The sequence below is a fragment of the Procambarus clarkii genome, chromosome 16, assembly GCF_040958095.1.
Source record: "Procambarus clarkii isolate CNS0578487 chromosome 16, FALCON_Pclarkii_2.0, whole genome shotgun sequence".
Taxonomy (NCBI): domain Eukaryota; kingdom Metazoa; phylum Arthropoda; class Malacostraca; order Decapoda; family Cambaridae; genus Procambarus; species Procambarus clarkii.
In genome coordinates this window covers 7,924,544-7,943,055 of record NC_091165.1, presented here as the reverse complement: position 1 = coordinate 7,943,055, position 18,512 = coordinate 7,924,544, and the positions used below count along the sequence as shown (strand labels likewise).

The 18,512-nt window shown below is 40.7% G+C and overlaps 1 protein-coding gene across 2 annotated transcripts in view; it reads left to right on the top strand.

Moving 5' to 3' along the window:
• Positions 1-17,988, top strand: part of LOC123750254 (uncharacterized) — a 609,457-nt gene extending 591,469 nt beyond the window's left edge. Inside the window, exon 5 of one of the 2 annotated variants that reach the window (XM_069325731.1) lies at positions 16,949-17,988. In XM_069325731.1, coding sequence (XP_069181832.1) covers positions 16,949-17,173 — 225 coding nt within the window. In that variant the 3' untranslated portion in view covers positions 17,174-17,988. The remainder of the gene's footprint in view (positions 1-16,948) is intronic. The other variant, XM_069325729.1, reaches the window with a different exon arrangement.
• The last annotated feature ends 524 nt before the right edge of the window (positions 17,989-18,512 follow it).

The following is an 18,512-nucleotide window of genomic DNA, read 5'->3' as shown; positions in this document are numbered from 1 at the left end:
TACTCACCTATTTGTGCTTGCGGGGGTTGAGCTTTGGCTCTTTGGTCCCGCCTCTCAACCGTTAATCAACAGGTATACAGGTTCCTGAGCTGATTGGGCTCTATCATATCTACACCTGAAACTGTGTATGGAGTCAGCCTCCACCACATCACTTCCTAATGCTTTCCATTTGTCAACCACTCTGACACTATAAAAGTTCTTTCTAATATCTCTGTGGCTCATTTGGGCACTCAGTTTCCACCTGTGTCCCCTAGTGCGTGTGCCCCTTGTGTTAAATAGCCTGTTTTTATCTACCCTATCGATTCCCTTGAGAATCTTCAATGTGGTGATCAAAATTCTCATGGGAATCGATAGGGTAGATAAAGACCCTGCCCTATCGACACTAACCTACCCTATCGACCCTACCCTATCCCTGGAAACACAAACCGAATCTGTCTCTATTTTCCGCTTGTTACAACTTGTAATAAAGTTGTTACATCTTGGCTTAACGTGTTTATGACGTATTAGAACGTTGTTACAACTTGCTATATTGGTTGTTATAACTGGTTAGGTGTTAAAACTTGTTCGAACGTTGTACAAACGTCGTAGTTTCAGTGAGTGTTTGGCGGGATAAAGACCCTAAAAGTAGATAAAGGTAGTGTGTGTGTGTGTGTGCGTGACCTAGTTGTACTCACGACCGGGGGAGCCGGTCGGCCGAGCGGACAGCACGCGGGACTTGTGATCCTGTGGTCCTGGGTTCGATCCCAGGCGCCGGCGAGAAACAATGCGCAGAGTTTCTTTCACCCTATGCCCCTGTTACCTAGCAGTAAATTAGGTACCTGGGTGTTAGTCAGCTGTCACGGGCTGCTTTCTGGGGGTGGAGGCCTGGTCGAGGACCGGGCCGCGGGGACACTAAAAAGCCCCGAAATCCTCTCAAGATAACCTAGTTGTGCTTGTGGGGGTTGAGCTCTGGCTCTTTGGTATCGCCTCACAACTGTCATTCAACTAGTGTACAGATTCGTGGGCCTACTGAGCTCTATCATATCTGCATATGCAACTGTGTATGGAGTCAGCCTCAACCACATCACTGCCTTATGCATTCCATCTGTTAACTACTCTGGTACTGAAAAAGTTCTTTCTAACGTCCCTGTGGCTCATTTGGGTACTCAGTCTCCACCTATGTCCAATTCTTCGTGCACTACCCATGTTAAAAAGTTTATCCTTATCTACACTGTTAATTCATCTGAGAATTTTGTAGGTAGTGATCATGTCTCCCTTTACTCCTCCTCTGTCTTCCAGTGTCGTGAGATGCATCTCACGCAGCCTTTCTTTGTATCTTATGCCTCTTAGTTCTGGGACTAGCCTAGTGGCATACCTCTGAACTTTTTCCAGCTTTCCAGCTTCGTCATGTGCTTGACAGGGTACGGGCGCCATGCTGGGTACGCATACTCCAGGATTGGTCATACATATGTGGTATACAAAATTCTGAATGATTCCTCACACAGGTTCCTGAATGCTGTTCTGATGTTAGCCAGTCTCGCATATGCAGCACACGTAATTCTTTCTATCTGGGCTTCAGGAGACAGGTTTGGTGTGAAAACAACCCCTAAATCTTTCTCTCTGTCCGTTATATGAAGTACTTCATCTCCCATTCGGTATCCTGTGCCTGGCCTCCTGTTTCCGCCGCCTAGTTTCATTACTTTGCATTTACTCGGATTGAACTTTAGGAGCCATTTGTTGGACCATTCATTCAATCTGTCCAGGTCATTTTGTAGCCTCCTACTATCATCCTCTGTTTCAATCCTCCTCATAACTTTTGCATCATCAGGAAACATTGAGAGAAACGAATCTATACCCTCTGGGAGATCATTTACATATATCAGAAATAGTATAGGTCCAATGACTGACTCCTGCGGGACTCCACTTGCGACGTCTCGCCAATCTGAGACATCACCCCTCACAGTGACTCATTGTTTTTTTTTTGCTTAGGTACTTCCTTATCCAATGGAGTACCTTCCCTTTCACTCCAGCCTGCATCTCCAGCTTTTTCACTAGCCTCTTGTATGGTACTGTATCAAAGGCTTTCTGGTTATTCCAAAAATATGCAGTCTGCCCACCCTTCTCTTTCTTGCCTTATTTTTGTTGCCTGATCGTAGAATTCAATTAACCCTGTGAGGAAGGATTGCTATCTCTGAACCCATGTTGTTTCTGTGTTACAAAGTTATTTCGCTCCATATGTTCCACTAGCTTTCTTCGCACAATCTTCTCCATTAGCTTGCATGGTTTGCAAGTTAGGGACACTGGCCTGTAGTTCAGTGCCTCCTGTCTATCCCCTTTCTTATATATCGGGACTACATTAGCTGCTTTCCAAATTTCTGGCAGTTCCCCTGTTGCCAGTGATTTGTTATACACTATGGAGAGTGGCAAGCACAGCGCTTCTGCTCCTTCCTTTAGTATCCAAGGGGAGATTTCATCTAGGCCTATAGCCTTCGTCACACCAACTCTAGTAACAACTTCCTTACTTTCCCGCTGGTAGTCTCAAACTCTTCCAGTGGTTCCTGGTTAGCTATTCCCTCTTATCTCTGGGATTTCTCCTTGCTCTAAGGTGAAGATCTTTTGGAATTTCTTATTCAGTTCCTCACACACTTCCTTGTCCCTTGTAGTGAATCCTTCTACCCCTATCCTTAATTTCATTACCCGTTCCTTTACTGTTGTGTTTCTCCTGGTGTGGCTGTGCAGCAATTTAGGCTGAGTCTTTGCCTCGTTTGCGATGTCATTTTTGTATTGTCTTTCTGCTGTCTATTCTCTTGTGTGTCGTGTGTGTGTGTGTGTGTGTGTGTGTGTGTGTGTGTGTGTGTGTGTGTGTGTGTGTGTGTGTGTGTGTGTGTGTGTGTGTGTGTGTGTGTGTGTGTGTGTGTGTATACTCACCTATTTGTGCTGGCGGGGGCTGTTTGGTCCCGTCTCTCAACTGTCAATCAACTGGTGTACAGACACCTGTGCCTACTGGGCTCTTTCATATCTACATTTGAAACTGTGTATGGAGTCCGCCTCCATCACATCACTGCCTAATGCATTCCATCCGTTAACTACTCTGACACTGAAAAAAGTTCCTTCTAACGTCTCTGTGGCTCATGTGGGTACTCAGTTTCCACCTGTGTCCCCTTGTTCGCGTTCCACCAGTATTGAATAGTTTATCCTTATTTACCTGGTCGATTCCTCTAAGGAATTTGTAGGTTGTGATCATGTCTCCCCTTACTCTTCTGTCTTCCAGTGCCGTAAGGTGCATTTCCCGCAGCCTTTCCTCGTAACTCATGCCTCTTAGTTCTGGGACTTGTCTAGTGGCATACCTTTGAACGTTTTCCAGCTTCGTCTTGTGCTTGACAAGGTACGGGCTCCATGCTGGGGCCGCATACTCCAGGATTGGTCTTACATATGTGGTGTACAAGATTCTGAATGACTGAAGCACAGGTTCCTGAACGCTGTTCTGATGTTAGCCAGCCTCGCATATGCCGCAGACGTTATTCTTTTTATGTGGGCTTCAGGAGACAGGTTTGGTGTGATATCAACTCCTAGTTCTTTCTCTCTATCCGTTCATCTCTTATTCTGTATCCTGTGTCTGACCTCCTGTTTCCACTGCCTAGTTTCATTACTTTGCATTTACTCGGGTTGAACTTCAACAGCCGTTTGTTGGACCATTCACTCAGTCTGTCTAGGTCATTTTGAAGCCTCCTACTATCGTCCTCAGTTTCAATCCTCCTCATAATTTTTGCTTCATCGGCAAACATTGAGAGAAACGATTCTATACCCTCTGGGAGATCATTTACATGTATCAGAAACAGTATAGGTCCAAGGACTGACCCCTGCGGGACTCCACTCGTAACGTCTCGCCAATCTTAGACCTCACCCCTCTCACAGACTCGTTGTCTCCTGTTGCTTAGGTACTCCTTTATCCAATGGAGTACCTTCCCTTTCACTCCAGCCTACATCTCCACCTTTTTTCACTAGCCTCTTGTGTGGCACTGTATCAAAGGCTTTCTGACAATCCAAATATATGCAGTCTGCCCACCCTTCTCTTTCTTGCCTTATTTTTGTTGCCTGGTCGTAGAATTCAAGTAACCCTGTGAGGCAGGACCTGCCATCCCTGAACCCATGTTGATGCTGTGTTACAAAGTTTTTTCGCTCCAGGTGCTCCACTAGCTTTCTTCGCACAATCTTCTCCATCAGCTTGCATGGTTTGCAAGTTAGGGACACTGGCCTGAAATTCAGTGCCTCCTGTTTATCCCCTTTCTTGTATATCGGGACTACGTTAGCTGCTTTCTAAATTTCTGGCAGTTCCCCTGTTGCCAGTGATTTGTTATACACTGTGGAGAGTGGTAGGCACAGTTCTTCTAATTCTTCCTTTAGTATCCAAGGGGGGATTCCATCTGGGCCTATAGCCTTTGTCACATCCAACTCTAGCAAATACTTCCTTACTTCCCCGCTGGTAATCTCAAACTCTTCCAGTGGTTCCTGGTTAGCTATTCCCTCTCTTATCTCTGGGATTTCTCATTGCTCTAAGGTGAAGGCCTCCTGGAATTTCTTATTCAGTTCCTCACACACTTCCTTGTCGTTTGTAGTGAATCCTTCTGCCCCTATCTTTAATTTCATAACCTGTTCCTTTAATGTTGTTTTTCTCCTGATGTGGCTATGCAGCAATTTAGGCTGAGTCTTTGCCTTGCTTGCGATGTCATCTTCGTATTGTCTTTCTGCCTCTCTTCTCATCCTTACATTTTCATTCCCGGCACTCTGGTATCTTTCTCTGCTTTCCAGTGTCCTGTTATTCCTATAGTTTCTCCATGCCCTTTTACTTTGCTGCTTAGCTAGCCTACATCTCTGATTAAACCATGGGATTCTCATCTTCATTTCACAGTTTTCCTTTTGGGCTGGGACAAACTTGTTTGCTGCGTCCTTGCACTTTTGCGTGATGTAGTTCATCATATCATGGGCTGTCTTTTCCCTGAGCTCTGTTTCCCATGCTATATATGTTATGAATTTTCTTATCTCCTCATAGTTTACCTTTCGGTGTGCTAACCTTTTGGTTTTGGTATCCCTCCTCGAGTTCAATAACCCTTCTTCAATCAGGTACTCAAACACCAATACACTGTGGTCGCTCATTCATACTGTGGCCTCAAAACCTATTTCACTTATGTCAGAGTCGTTCAGGGTGAAGACCAGGTCGAGTCTCGCTGGTTCGTCATTTCCTCTCATCCTTGTGGGTTCTCTGACATGCTGGGTTAAAAAGTTTCTAGTCACCACCTCCAGTAGTTTGACTCTCCACGTATCCTCGCCTCCATGCGGATCCTTGTTCTCCCAGTCAATCCTTCCGTGATTGAAGTCCCCAATGATGATCAGGTGGGATCTATTTCTACAGGCAGCAGAGGCTGCCCTCTCAATTATAGTGTTAACTGCCATGTTGTTGTTTTCGTACGCTTGACTGGGTTTTCTGTCATTTGGTGGAGGGTTGTATATTACTGCTACTACTATTCTTGGTCCTCCCATTGTCATGGTGCCTGTTATGCAGTCTCTGAAACCCTCACAGCACGGGAAAGCCATCTCCTTAAAACTCCATTCCTTTCTCATGAGTAGGTGTGTGTGTGTGTGTGTGTGTACTCACCTAATTGTACTCACCTAATTGTGCTTGCGGGGGTTGAGCTTTGGCTCTTTGGTCCCGCCTCTCAACTGTCAATCAACTGGTGTACAGATTCTTGAGCCTACTGGGCTCTATCATATCTACATTTGAAACTGTGTATAGAGTCAGCCTCCACCACATCACTTCTTAGTGCATTCCATTTACTAACTACTCAGACACTGAAAAAGTTCTTTCTAACGTCTCTGTGGCTCATTTGGGTACTCAGCTTCTACCTGTGTCCCCTTGTTCGCGTCCCTCCAGTGTTGAATAGTTCATCCTCATTTACCCGGTCGATTCCCCTGAGGATTTTGTAGGTTGTGATGATGTCCCACCTTACTCTTCTGTCTTCCAGTGTCGTAAGGTGCATTTCCCGCAGCCTTTTCTCATAACTCATGCCTCTTAGTTCTGGGACTAGTCTAGTAGCATACCTTTGGACTTTTTCCAGCTTCGTCTTGTGCTTGACAAGGTACGGGCTCCATGCTGGGGCCGCATGTGTGTGTGTGTGTGTGTGTGTGTGTGTGTGTGTGTGTGTATATATGCGTGTGTGTTCGTGTATGTGTATGTAAGAGTTACTCTGAGTTCCAATCAGTTGCTCTGAGCGGAAGACATGATCTTGATCTTGAGATGATCTTGAGATGATTTCGGGGCTTTTTAGTGTCCCCGCGGCCCGGTCCTCGACCAGGCCTCCACCCCCAGGAAGCAGCCCGTGACAGCTGACTAGCACCCAGGTACATATTTTACTGCTAGGTAACAGGGGCATAGGGTGAAAGAAACTTTGTCTAACGTTTCTCGCCGGCGCCTGGGATCGAACCCAGGACTACAGGATCACAAGCCCAGCGTGCTGTCCGCTCGGCCGACCGGCTCCTCGAACGGCAGGCCAGTACCTTCTGTCACAAAGCCAGATAGTTCAAACAGATTCTTCACCTCAATCTGTCGGGATATCCAGTGTAGTAAAGACAGCCTGGTGGTCTGAAGAATCAACTTATCCAACTTAACAAGAGGTCTGCATTGATCTATGCATCCAGGAAAGTCTGTTACGTAAGGATCGAGGGCTCTCTCCCTGTGTCTTACTCATTCTCTGTGTCTCTCACCTTCGGTCTCTGTCTCTCTCTCCCTCGATCACTGTCTCTGCCTCTCTCTCCATCTGTCTCTCCCTCTCACCATCTATGTTTCTGTTTTTCTCATTTTCTGTCTCTCTCTCTTTCATTCCCTGTCTCAGTTTTTATCTCTCTCTGTCTCTCCTGTCACGGTTCGTCTCCTCTTCTCTCTCAGTTTCTCCCTCTGTCTCTCTGCTTTTTCTTGCCTCTCCTTTTCTTTCTGTCTCTGTCTCTCTCCTTCTCTCTCTGTATCGACTGTCTATCTGTCCTTCTCTCTCTGTGTCGACTATCTCTCACCTTCTACCTCTGTATCGATTATCTCTCTCCTTCAATCTCTGCCTCACCTCTATTTGCTTCTCCCGTTCTCCCTCTGACTCTCCTCTCTCTGTTTCACTCCCTCTCTTTCTCACCTCCTCTTTCCGTCTCTATCTCTCTCACTCCTCTCTCTAACTTTGTATCTCTCTGTGTGTCTCCTTCGCTCTGTTTCTCTCATCTCTCTAACCGTCCCTCTCTCTCTCCTCTTCATCACTCTTCGTCTCTTTCTGACTCTGTCTCTCTCCACCACTTTCTCCATTACTGTCTTTCTCCTTCTCTGTCTCTCTCACCTCTTTTTCTATCTCATCCTCTTTCTATCTCTATCTCTCTCCTCTCTCTGTCTCTCTCTCTATCCTTCTCTATAACTGCTCTTCATCTTTCTCCTCTTTTTTCTGTTACTGTCTCGACCTTTATTTCTTGATCTGTCTCTCTCTTTTTCGTTTTCCGTCTCCACTTTCTGTCCCTGTTAATTTTTGTCTACTCCCAGCCAACTGAAAACATTGTTGTAACCTCCACTAATGTTTCCGTAGGGTTGTGGAAAACAAAAGTTGCAAGTATTGTTCAAAAGGCACATGAGCAACCGTTAACTCAAAAACATTTAAAGTATTTCTTTACATAATTTGGCAAATTTTGTCTTTTATAATACTAGTTTCTCCTTTGTATTAACAAAAATAGTTTTTCGTGCTTAAATATTAAATTTATGTACATTACAAATATAAATTTGGAATGTTGTTTAATAGCTGAATGAAACACTTAGTTACTCAAAGATATTGGATAATAATTATTTTCCATATAGCTAATATTGGTTTATGTAACAATATTTGTTCCCTTATATTAAAACAATTTTTTTATGTTCAATTACTAAATTTGAATGTCCTTTTGTATCATATAAAAGTACATTTTGTATTCATACAACTCATATACAACATATAAATGTTGTGTCTGAGTGTATGAAAGGTGTGCAAAACATTTTTTTGTATATTATTTTGCTAAAAAATTATAACACTATTTGCTAACGTATATTAAATAATGCTGTTTTCATGTTTAAAATTATATTGATGTATAAAAAATATATTTACATGAATTAGAAATGTTGTTTCATAGGTGTATGGAGGACACACGCAACATTTAATGTAAAAAATTTAATGGAATAAAAAACTTAAGATACCTCATCAAAGATACATCAAAGTAATACAGATATCACTAGCATCTGTATTGCAGTAAATTTTACATTAAATATCGTTGAAGCACAAATGAGTGATTTCAACTAGGTAAGTACAACTACATAAGTGCAACTAGGAGAGTACATGTAGGTCAGTAGAACTTGGTGAATTCACTGCTAGGTGAAGACAAATAGGTTAGTACAAGGTGAGTACTTCATAGTAAGGATTATCAGGTGAGTATAACTAGATTACAATAGCGAGCTGAGAACAAGTAGGTAAATACAACTAATGAGTAAGTACAACTTGGCTATATACAGGTAGCTGGTTAATACAGCTAGGTGACTACAACTATGTGAGTACCGCTACGTGAGCGAAGCTAGGTGAGTACAACTCACCAGGGAGTGTCGGTAGAGTGGTGGTAGATGGAGTAATGGTAGAGGGAGTGGTGGTAGATGGAGTGACAGTAGCTGGAGTGGTGGTAGCGTGGGGTGGTGGTAGATTGTGTTGTGGAAGAATAAGCAGTAGAAGATGCATTGTGAAAGATGGAGGGGCAGTAGATGTAGTGGTGGTAGATGGAGTGGTGGTAGAGGGAGCGGTGGTAGAAGGAGTGGCGGGAGTGGTAGTAGATGGAGTAGTGGTAGATGCAGGGGCGGTAGAGGGAGTGGTGGTAGATGAAGTAGTGGTAGATAGTGTGTCGAAAGATGGAGTGGTGGTAGATAAGAGTAGCAGTATTGATGGAGTGGCAGTAGATGGAGTAAAGGTTGATGGAGTAGCGGTATAGATGGAGCGAAGGTAGATGGAGTGCTGTATTGATGGAGTGGCGATATATGGAATGGTGGCAGATGGTGTGGTGATAGATGGATTGGCAGTAGATGGAATTGCGGTAGATGGAGTGGTGCTATAGATGGAGTTGCAGTAGATGAAGTGGTGGAATAGATGGAATGGAGGTAGATGGAATGGCGGTAGATGTAGTGGTGGTTTAGATGGAGTGATGGTAAATGAAATGGTGGTAGATGGAGTCCCGGTAGATGAAATGGTGGTAGATGGAGTGGCGGTATATTGAATGGTTGTAGATGGAGTTGTGGTAGATGGAGTGGCGGTATATTGAATGGTTGTAGATGGAGTTGTGGTAGATGGTGTGGTAGTAGATGGAGTGACAGTAGATGGAGAGGTGGTAGATGGAGTGGTGGTAGATGGAGCGGTAGTAGATGGAGTGGCAGTAGAAGGAGGGGTAGCAGATAGAATGGCGGTAGAAGGAATGCCCGTATATATATATAGTGACGGTAGATGGTAGTTGGAGTGGCGGTATATGGAGTGGCGGTAGATGGATAGGCGGTAGATGGAGTGGTGATAGGTATGATGGAGTGGTGGAAGGTAGAGTGTCGGTTCATAGAGTAACGGTAGAAGAAGTGGCATTATCGATGGAGTGTCGGTAGATGTGTAGCAGTAGATGGAATAGTGGTAGATAGTGGTATATGGTGTGTTGGTAGAAAGAGTTGCGGTATAGGGAGTGATGGTAGATGGTGTTGTGGTATCGGGATTTATGGTAGACAGAGTAGTGGTAGATGGAGTGGCGGTAAATAAAGTGGTGATAGATATAGATATTGTGGCGGTAGAGGGAGTTACAGTAGATAAAGTAACGGTAAATTGAGTTTAGTTGTAGATGGAGTGGCGGAATAGTGAGTGGTAGTAGAGGGAGTTGTGGTAGATGGAGAGATGGTAGATGGAATAACAGTAGATGAATTGGCAGTATAGATGGAGTGGTGGTAAATGATGTGGTGGTAGTTGGAATGGTGGTAGATGGTGTGGTGGTATAGATGGATTGGCGGTAGATAGAGTGGCGGTAGATAGAGTGGCGGTAGATAGAGTGGCGGTAGATGGTTATCTTGAGATGGTGTGATGGTTGTTGCAATAGCGGTAGATGGAGTGGTGGTATAGATGGAGTGGCGCTAGACGGAGTGGCGGTAGATATAGTGGTAGATGGAATGGTGGTATAGTAGGAGTTGTGGTGTATATGAAGTGGCAGTAGATGGAGTGGTGGAATACATGGATTTGCGATAGACTGAGTGGTGGTAGAGGGAGTGGTGGTAGATAGAGTGTTGATAAATAATGTGCTGGTAGATAGAGTTGTGTCTTTCATCACACACACCCTCCCCCATCTTCCCCCCCGCACACCTATCCTGTCATTCTTCACACACGCCCCCCTTCCCCTCTTCTTCCTTCATGCATACCCATCCTGTTTTACCTCCCACCCTCCCCTTCTTCTTATCTTCCCCCACACACACCCATCCTGTCTTTCATAACGCACACTCTACCCCATCTTCCTCCATGCACACCCATCCTGTCTTCACAAACACACTCTCTATCTTCCCCCCCCCACACAAACACCTCCCCCATCTTCCCCCACGCACACCCAATCTGTCTCTCTCTTCACACACACCCTCCCAATCTTTGCCCATGCACAGCCATGCTGTCGTACTTCACACACACTTTCCGCATCTTCCACCACGCACACACCTGTCCTGTCTTCACACACACCTCCCCTTCTTCCCTCATGCACACCTATCCGGTCTCTCTTTATCCCCGCCCTCCCCATCTTCCCCCATGCACACCTATCGAATGACGGCGAATGAGACAATTTTCAATTTTGGGGGAAATTGACTCATTCGCGATTAGGGGTTTCCAGGTAAATACAAGGCAAATTTACTCATATGCCGTCAGGGTTTCTAGATATTTTTTGGGAAAACTTACTCATTTGGACTTAAACGTTTCTTATGGGGAAATTAAAAAAAAATCAGAGTTTAGTTTAAGACCGAAATATTTTCATAGTAAAAGGCTGTGGGAACCGACCTGTGTGATTTATATTTATTTAATTTATATGAATTTATATTTACGTTAATTTATATACTTCGATAACAATTTGTATAATGATAAGTGGACTGTATTTCTGCAATAATCTCTTAATCTCACAAATCGATCCTCTACACATTAGGGGGGTTTATATTAAATTAATTTATATATGCAGCCAATCAAACTACAGTATTAACTACATACATTGAAAAGGTTCCTTATCTTATAGTACAGCAGGTTAGTCCACCAGGTATAACTAGGGTGTAGACACCAAATTATCCTCTTTGAGGTAGCTTCCATCACCCAGTAACTGGTGCACAAAGTCTTGCTTCCTCGTCTTGACCTGTCAAAAGGGCGCTAGTTGTAAAGCCAGAATCCTATATATGACAGGTATATCAGAGAAACACTGTACATGGAACAATAAAGACCTGGCTTAATTACCTTTAGTTTGAGGCTACCACGTGCTCTAACCGGGTACCCTATATAATGACATTAATGGCCATAAATGAAAGATTCATGGGTTTCGGAAAGAACACTTAACTTGAATTTGTTGACAGCGTGTTGAAGATGATACACCTTTGGTTTCCATAACACTACGTCCAAGTAAAATTAACAGGAGCCGTATTTGCTCCCGTGAGCCTCTGGTCTAGTATAAACAATGGCTGCCCTCCCACACCCTGACGCCTAGCTTACATTGTCCAGATGTTAATAAGTGATAGAAGGGTCACATTTACTCTACTTTAATACTGATAATTAAGTTAATTTATATGAGATGTTTTATGATGGTAAAGTCCAAAGAGTAATGTATTTAAGAATAATTCTCAGCAGAATAGCTGGTGAATTTATAATGGTATGTGGTGATGATATCCCGTTTTCTTTAAACGGTAATTCCACTACAAGTTACATTTTCTATGGGTTAAATTGTTTATACAACACAGCTATTATCTGTCTGTATGATATATTAAATGGTGTCGGATTTTCCGACAAAGGCCGAAATATTTTCAGAGTTAAAGACCAAAATTTGACGGAGACCATTTTAAGATAGAATTTCTTTGAGTCCAGTTGAAGACCAAAATAATTTCACAGACCAGGTAAGACCAAAATTTGACCCATTTTAGGATCGAATTTCTTCAGAGTCTATTTTAAGACTAAAATTTCTCAAAGACCATTTTAAGACCGAATTTCTTCAGCATCTAGTTTGAACCCAAATGCTTCAACCAAACCTGGGATCTTTGTTGGTGTCAGCCTCACTCAACTAAACTTCTTGTAAAGCATAGTTATCTTATTCTTTTTGGTTGATTCCTTCGCTACTTTCGGTGGAGAACTGCTCTGCTTGTGATCCATCGTGTAGTGTATATAATGTGCTGAAAAGACACAGGAACAAATATAACTGCCGATAATAGCCGAAATGTGCACAAGTTTGGGACGCGAGAGGAAGGAGTAGTGGTCATAAGGGTGGTCACGGAAACAATATATCCACCACATGGCCCGACGACCCAAGATCCCATGTGGCATATGTAAGAAAGCGGAAAGACAATGGCGCTCATTTTGAAACCACCTCGAAGTTGATCGGATAAAATTGGAATTTTCAAAAAATATTTTAATACATGATGCAAGCAAGAGTCACTTGCTTGGAATCGGGAGAAAAATTAATGACTCCAGTGGGAGGCACTGGAGTGTGTTAAAAAGTTCTTGCTGAAAAAATTAAACTCTATGGACTTGAGCAGATATTTACAAAAATTGTTTATTACATATTAGCTCTTGGACCCAGCTCCATACGTTTATAAGTGTAGTTTTGGTACTAATAGCCCAATTTAAAACATATATAAAACATAGTAATAAGATCAAGACAGTTACTGAACGCCAACTCCTGTCCTCCACCTTAGTTCAGCAAACTTAGTATTTCAGATCAAGACCCACTCCCGCCTACCACCTTATCAAAGTAACCATATCCTCTCCTTCAGTTCTATTGTTTACTCAGCTATGTAAATATTCACTAACTAGGTAAACAATCACTCGATCATAATACACCTTATATCTCCCCTCCCGCCTTCCTCCATATCTTACCCCACCCTCCTAATCTCCGCACCCCGTGCTTCCCTTACCTTCCCCTCCCTTATCTCCACAACTCCCTGCACCCTTATTTTCCCCTCTCTTACATTCCCACTCCCTTTCCTCCCCCTCCCTGACCTTTCCCTACTCCCTTTTGCCCTTATCTCCCCCTCCCTCTTCCCCGCATCTTACCCATTGACGAACGGAGGTGAGTTAGAGTAACTTTGATGCACGAAGATGAACTTAGAATTTTTTTTTGATACTCGAAGATGTCTTAGAAAGTTTATTTGATATTCGAAGATGTCTTAGAAATTATCTTTGATACATGAAGATGTATTTGAGGACAATAGTTTTTTTTGTCTTTGAGCATGTCTTTAATGACCCTGAGTGTGTCTTTGATGTCTTTGAGTGTGTTATTGATGTCTTTGAGCGTGTTATTGGCGTCTTTGTGTGTGTTATTGATGTCTTTGAGCGTGTTATTGGCGTCTTTGTGTGTGTTATTGATGTCTTTGAGTACATTATTGATGTCTTTTGGTGTGTTATTGATGTCTGTGAATGTGTGTCTTTGATGTCGTTGAGTGTGTTATTGATGTCTTCGAGTGTGTTATTGGTGTCATTGAGTGTATTATTGATGGCTTTGAGAATGTTATTGATGTCTTTGTGTGTGTTATTGCTGTCTGTGAGTGTGTCTTTGATGTCGTTGAGTGTGTCATTGATGTCTATGAGTTTATTATTGACGTCTTTGAGTGTGTTATTAGTGTCTTTGAATGTGTTATTGATGTCTTTGAGTGCGTTATTGACGTCTTTGAGTGTTATTGATGTCTTGAAGAGATACTTTGGTGTCGTTGAGTGTGTTATTAATGTTTGAAAGAGTGTATTAGATGTCTCTGAGTGTGTCCTTGATGTATCGAAGTGTGTCATTGATGTCTTTGGGTGTGTTATTGCTGTCTGTGAGTGTGTCTTTGGTGTCTTTTTGTGTTTTAATGATGTCTTTGTGTGTGTTATTGACGTCTTTGAGTGCGGTATTTGTGTCATTGAGTGTGTTATTGACGTCTTTGAGTGCGGTATTGGTGTCATTGAGTGTGTTATTGACGTCTTTGAGTGCGGTATTAGTGTCATTGAGTGTGTTATTGACGTCTTTGAGTGCGGTATTAGTGTCATTGAGTGTGTTATTGACGTCTTTGAGTGCGGTATTAGTGTCATTGAGTGTGTTATTGACGTCTTTGAATATGTCATTGATGTCTTGAAGAGAAACTTTGGTGTCTTTGAGTGTGTTATTAATGTTTGAAAGAGTGTATTAGATGTCTCTGAGGGTGTCCTTGATGTATGGAAGTTTGTCATTAATGTCTCAAAGAGTGTCTATGACTATTTTTCTTTTTCTTACTCCGCCCCAATTTCAAAGATGAGATTAAAAAAGCTACATTTGACTATTTTTAGTTGAGGGAAAGAATATATTAGTTAAGAAAGTGTTGAAAGAAGTTACACTTTTCTATTTTCAGTTGAGAGAGGTGTTATTTTAGTTAAGAAATTATGAAAAGATAATTAAAGTGACTATTTTAGTTGATTGACGAATAATTTTAGTTAGGAAATGATGAATGTGACTATTTTCAGTTTATTGGGGAATAATTTTAGTAAGGAAACGAAAGAAAAGAATGTGTTGGTAAATTTGGTACGGAATAGAACGTAGTTTTTTTAAAGAACAGTGTCAGCAAGAAATATTAAGTTGATAAAGAGGATTACATTGGCGTAGTTTAGCAAATAAAACTGGATGACTGACTAAATATATGAATACTTTGCAGTAATTTGTTGAGTGAACTCTAATGCTGTTGATAATGTCTGACACAAAACTAGTTACTGAATGAGAGAACACTTGTACATTTGATTTTAAAGAACATGTAAGAGAATGTGATGAACACAGAGAGCATACTGGGGAATTTGAATTGAATTTGAAGAGAATTTGAAAACATATAGTGAATATATAGTGTATACGAAGAATGAACAATGAACTTTTGAAAAATGTAATAAGAACATGACAAAGAACACAGAAAACATGGAAGAGAATGTGAAAAACAAAGTGAATATGTAGGGAATATGAACAATGAACTTGTGAAGAACATGTTAAGAACATTATGAGAATATGGAGAACATGAAAAAGAACATAATGAGAATATTTAGAAAAAGACCACAGAGAACATGGAAAGGAATATAAAAATATGATTTGAACATGTAGAGAACATGAATAATGAGTATAAAAGTTGCACAGAGAACAAGCTGTGAACATTTGCAGAAAATGAATAATGAGTATAAAAGATGTATTTCTTTAAATTCTGGGGAGAGAGGGAGATTTGGGTGAGGTTGTGGAGTAGGTAAGATGCACGAGAGAAGGGCGAGAGGGAGAGGGAGATAAAGGCGAAACGGAGTAGGAGAAGGTATGGGAGGGAGAGTTAAGGGAGGGGTTAGGAAAGGGAGGGAAAAATAAGGGTGCAGGGAGTTGGTGAGATAAGAGAGGGGGACGGTAAGGGAAGTTTGAGGTGCGGGGAATAGGGGGTGGTGGAAGATATTGAGGATGGTGGGAGGTAGAGATAAGGTGTATTATCACCGTGTAATTATTACCTAGTTAGTGAACATTTACATAGCTGAGTAAACAATAGTATTGATGGAGAGGATATGGTAACTTTGATAAAGGGAGAGGCAGGAGCAGATCTTGATTTGAAATACTAAGTTGGCTGTACTAAGGTGGAGGACAGGAGTTGGCATTCGGTAACTATTTTTATATTATTTACTATGTTTGAAATATGTCCTTTTTAAATTGGACTAAAATTGGCAATTAGTAGCAAAACTATACTTATAAACATACTGAGTTGGGTCCAAGAGCTAATACGTGATAAACTTTTTTTTAAATACTTGCTCAAGTCCATATTGTTAATTTTCTCAATAAGAACTTTTTAAAAACGCTGGCGTAAGTAACATTCTGAAATATTTTGGTTATAAACTGTTCTCTGAGAAAATTTTGGTCTTAAACTGGACTCTGACGATATTTGAATTTCCTCCATAAGAACTCTTTAAGAGTGCAACGAAAATTAAAACTAAAATTAGACAAAATATGTTCTTAACATGGTCTCTAACAAATTTTGGTCTCAAACTGGACTCTGAAAAAATTAAATCTTAAAATGGTTGTGAACAATTTCGGTCTTAAACGGACTCTGAATAAATTATATTTAAAAATAACCTTTGAGAAATTTCGGTTTTAAAATGAACTCTGATAAAATTCGGTCTTTAGGTGGTGTCTGACAAATTTTTGGTCTTACATAGTCTCTGAAATTATTTCGGTTTTCAATTGGACAATGAAGAAATTCGTTCTTGAAATGGTCTCTGTAAACAATCAGTCTTAAAATATATTCTGAAGAAATTCGGTCTCTTTAACATTCCGTCCTAAACGGTGAAACGGTAAATGGATATAAAAACTAAAAATTACTGCGGATATGTCTATTTTCATTAAAAAAACTTCTAGGAACATATTATCTAAAAACGGTCTTTTTGAAAAATTTCTGTCTTAAACTAAACTCTGATTTTTTGGGGGGGAATTTTCCCTAAGTGCTGCTTAATCTCTCCTTTCACCCAGCAGTAGTTGGGTTCATGGTTGAAAAGCTATTTTTGAATTATGATCCAAGGAAAACTAATTTGGGTAAACCCTAAGATAAACAATGCAAATGAAGTCTTCTTAGCTTGTAAACAAAAATATAAGTCGCCTGATAATATACTTTTAGGTTAAAAAAAACTAATAATTTATAATTTAGTCTTACCGTTGCTTCATCAACTTTCAGATGATTGTCATCATCGGCAGTCAGCATGGATTCCAAATGATTACTTCAATAGTTACCAGCCCATTCACCGAGAAAATGCTTCAACGTCTGGGTTGCAAGGTCGAAACCACATTTGACTTCTGCACCCTGGAAGAAGGTCTGCTCGACCTGTCCCGCATGGATCAGAAGCAGTTCAAAATAATGACTAAATACCTATCACCAACAATGCCAAAATCACAGTTATAATCAGGAAATAATAAAAGCTGGTTTATGAATGTTACTCTATTTTTTGTAATGCTTACTTAGGACAGTCAAATTTTGTTTGAATGAATATTACGAAACTCTAAACACATATCGAAACACACAAACACATATACATTAAAGCACACATACCAGGTAGCAAAAATATTCAAGCAAGCAATCCCAGTAAACACTGAACACTGTTGAAACCTTCACTAACGTTTCTATAGAGATAAGGGAAAGAAAAGTTGCATGTATGGTTCAACAGGCACATGATCAACGTTTAACCCAGGAATGGTAAAAGTATTTCTTTATGAAATTTGGCAAATTTTGTCTTTTCTGACACTAGTTTCTCCTTTATATTAAAAATATAGTTTTCATGTTTAAATATTAAATTCATGTACATTTAATATATAAATTGTAAATGTAGTTTCATAGTTATATGAAAAACTATTTTTCATGTTCATTTATTCAATTTTTAGGTCATTTTGTACCATACATTAATGTTAATTATAAATGTTGTTTCTAAGTTGCATGAAAGGTGTGAAAAACATTTACTTTCTAGTTGTTTATTTACTATTTTGTTATGACTTTGTTAAAATTTGTTTTTATAAAACTTTTTGCTAACTTATATATTAAAGAATACTGTTTTAATTTTTAAAATTTATTAATAAATTATATATATATATATATACTTCATTTAAAACACAGTAACATAAATTGTAAATGTTGTTTCATACGTGTTTGAAGGAAACATGCAAACATATAATTTAACATTTTTATTGGAATAAAAAATTTAAGGTGCATCAAAAACTTCTTTATTATACCAGATTTTACAATAAGCATAAATGGGTAAGTACAACTAGATGAGTACAACCATATGACTGTGACTAAGGGAGTACAAGTAGGTGAGTAGTTCTGAGTACTCACAACTAGGTGAGTACAACTAGGTTAGTACACCTATATGAATGTAACTAGGAGAGTACAACTAAGTGAATACAACTACTCAAGTACAACTAGAGGGAGTATATGTAGGTTAGTACAACATGAGCACTGCTAGGCGAATACAAGTAGGAGAGTACATTTACACAAGTACAGCTAGGGTGAGAACTGTAAGTAGATGAGTACAATTAGAGAAGTACAAATAGGTGAATTCAGATAGCTTAGTACAACTAGGTGATTACTTCAAGGTGAATACAGGTAGGTGAGTACTATCAGGGTGCATACAACTAGTTGAGCACAACTAGATGAATATAGCTATGTGAAAACAAGTTGGTGAGTACAGCTAGGCTACTACAACTAGGTGAGCACAACTATGTCAGTACAATTAGGTGAGTACAGCTAG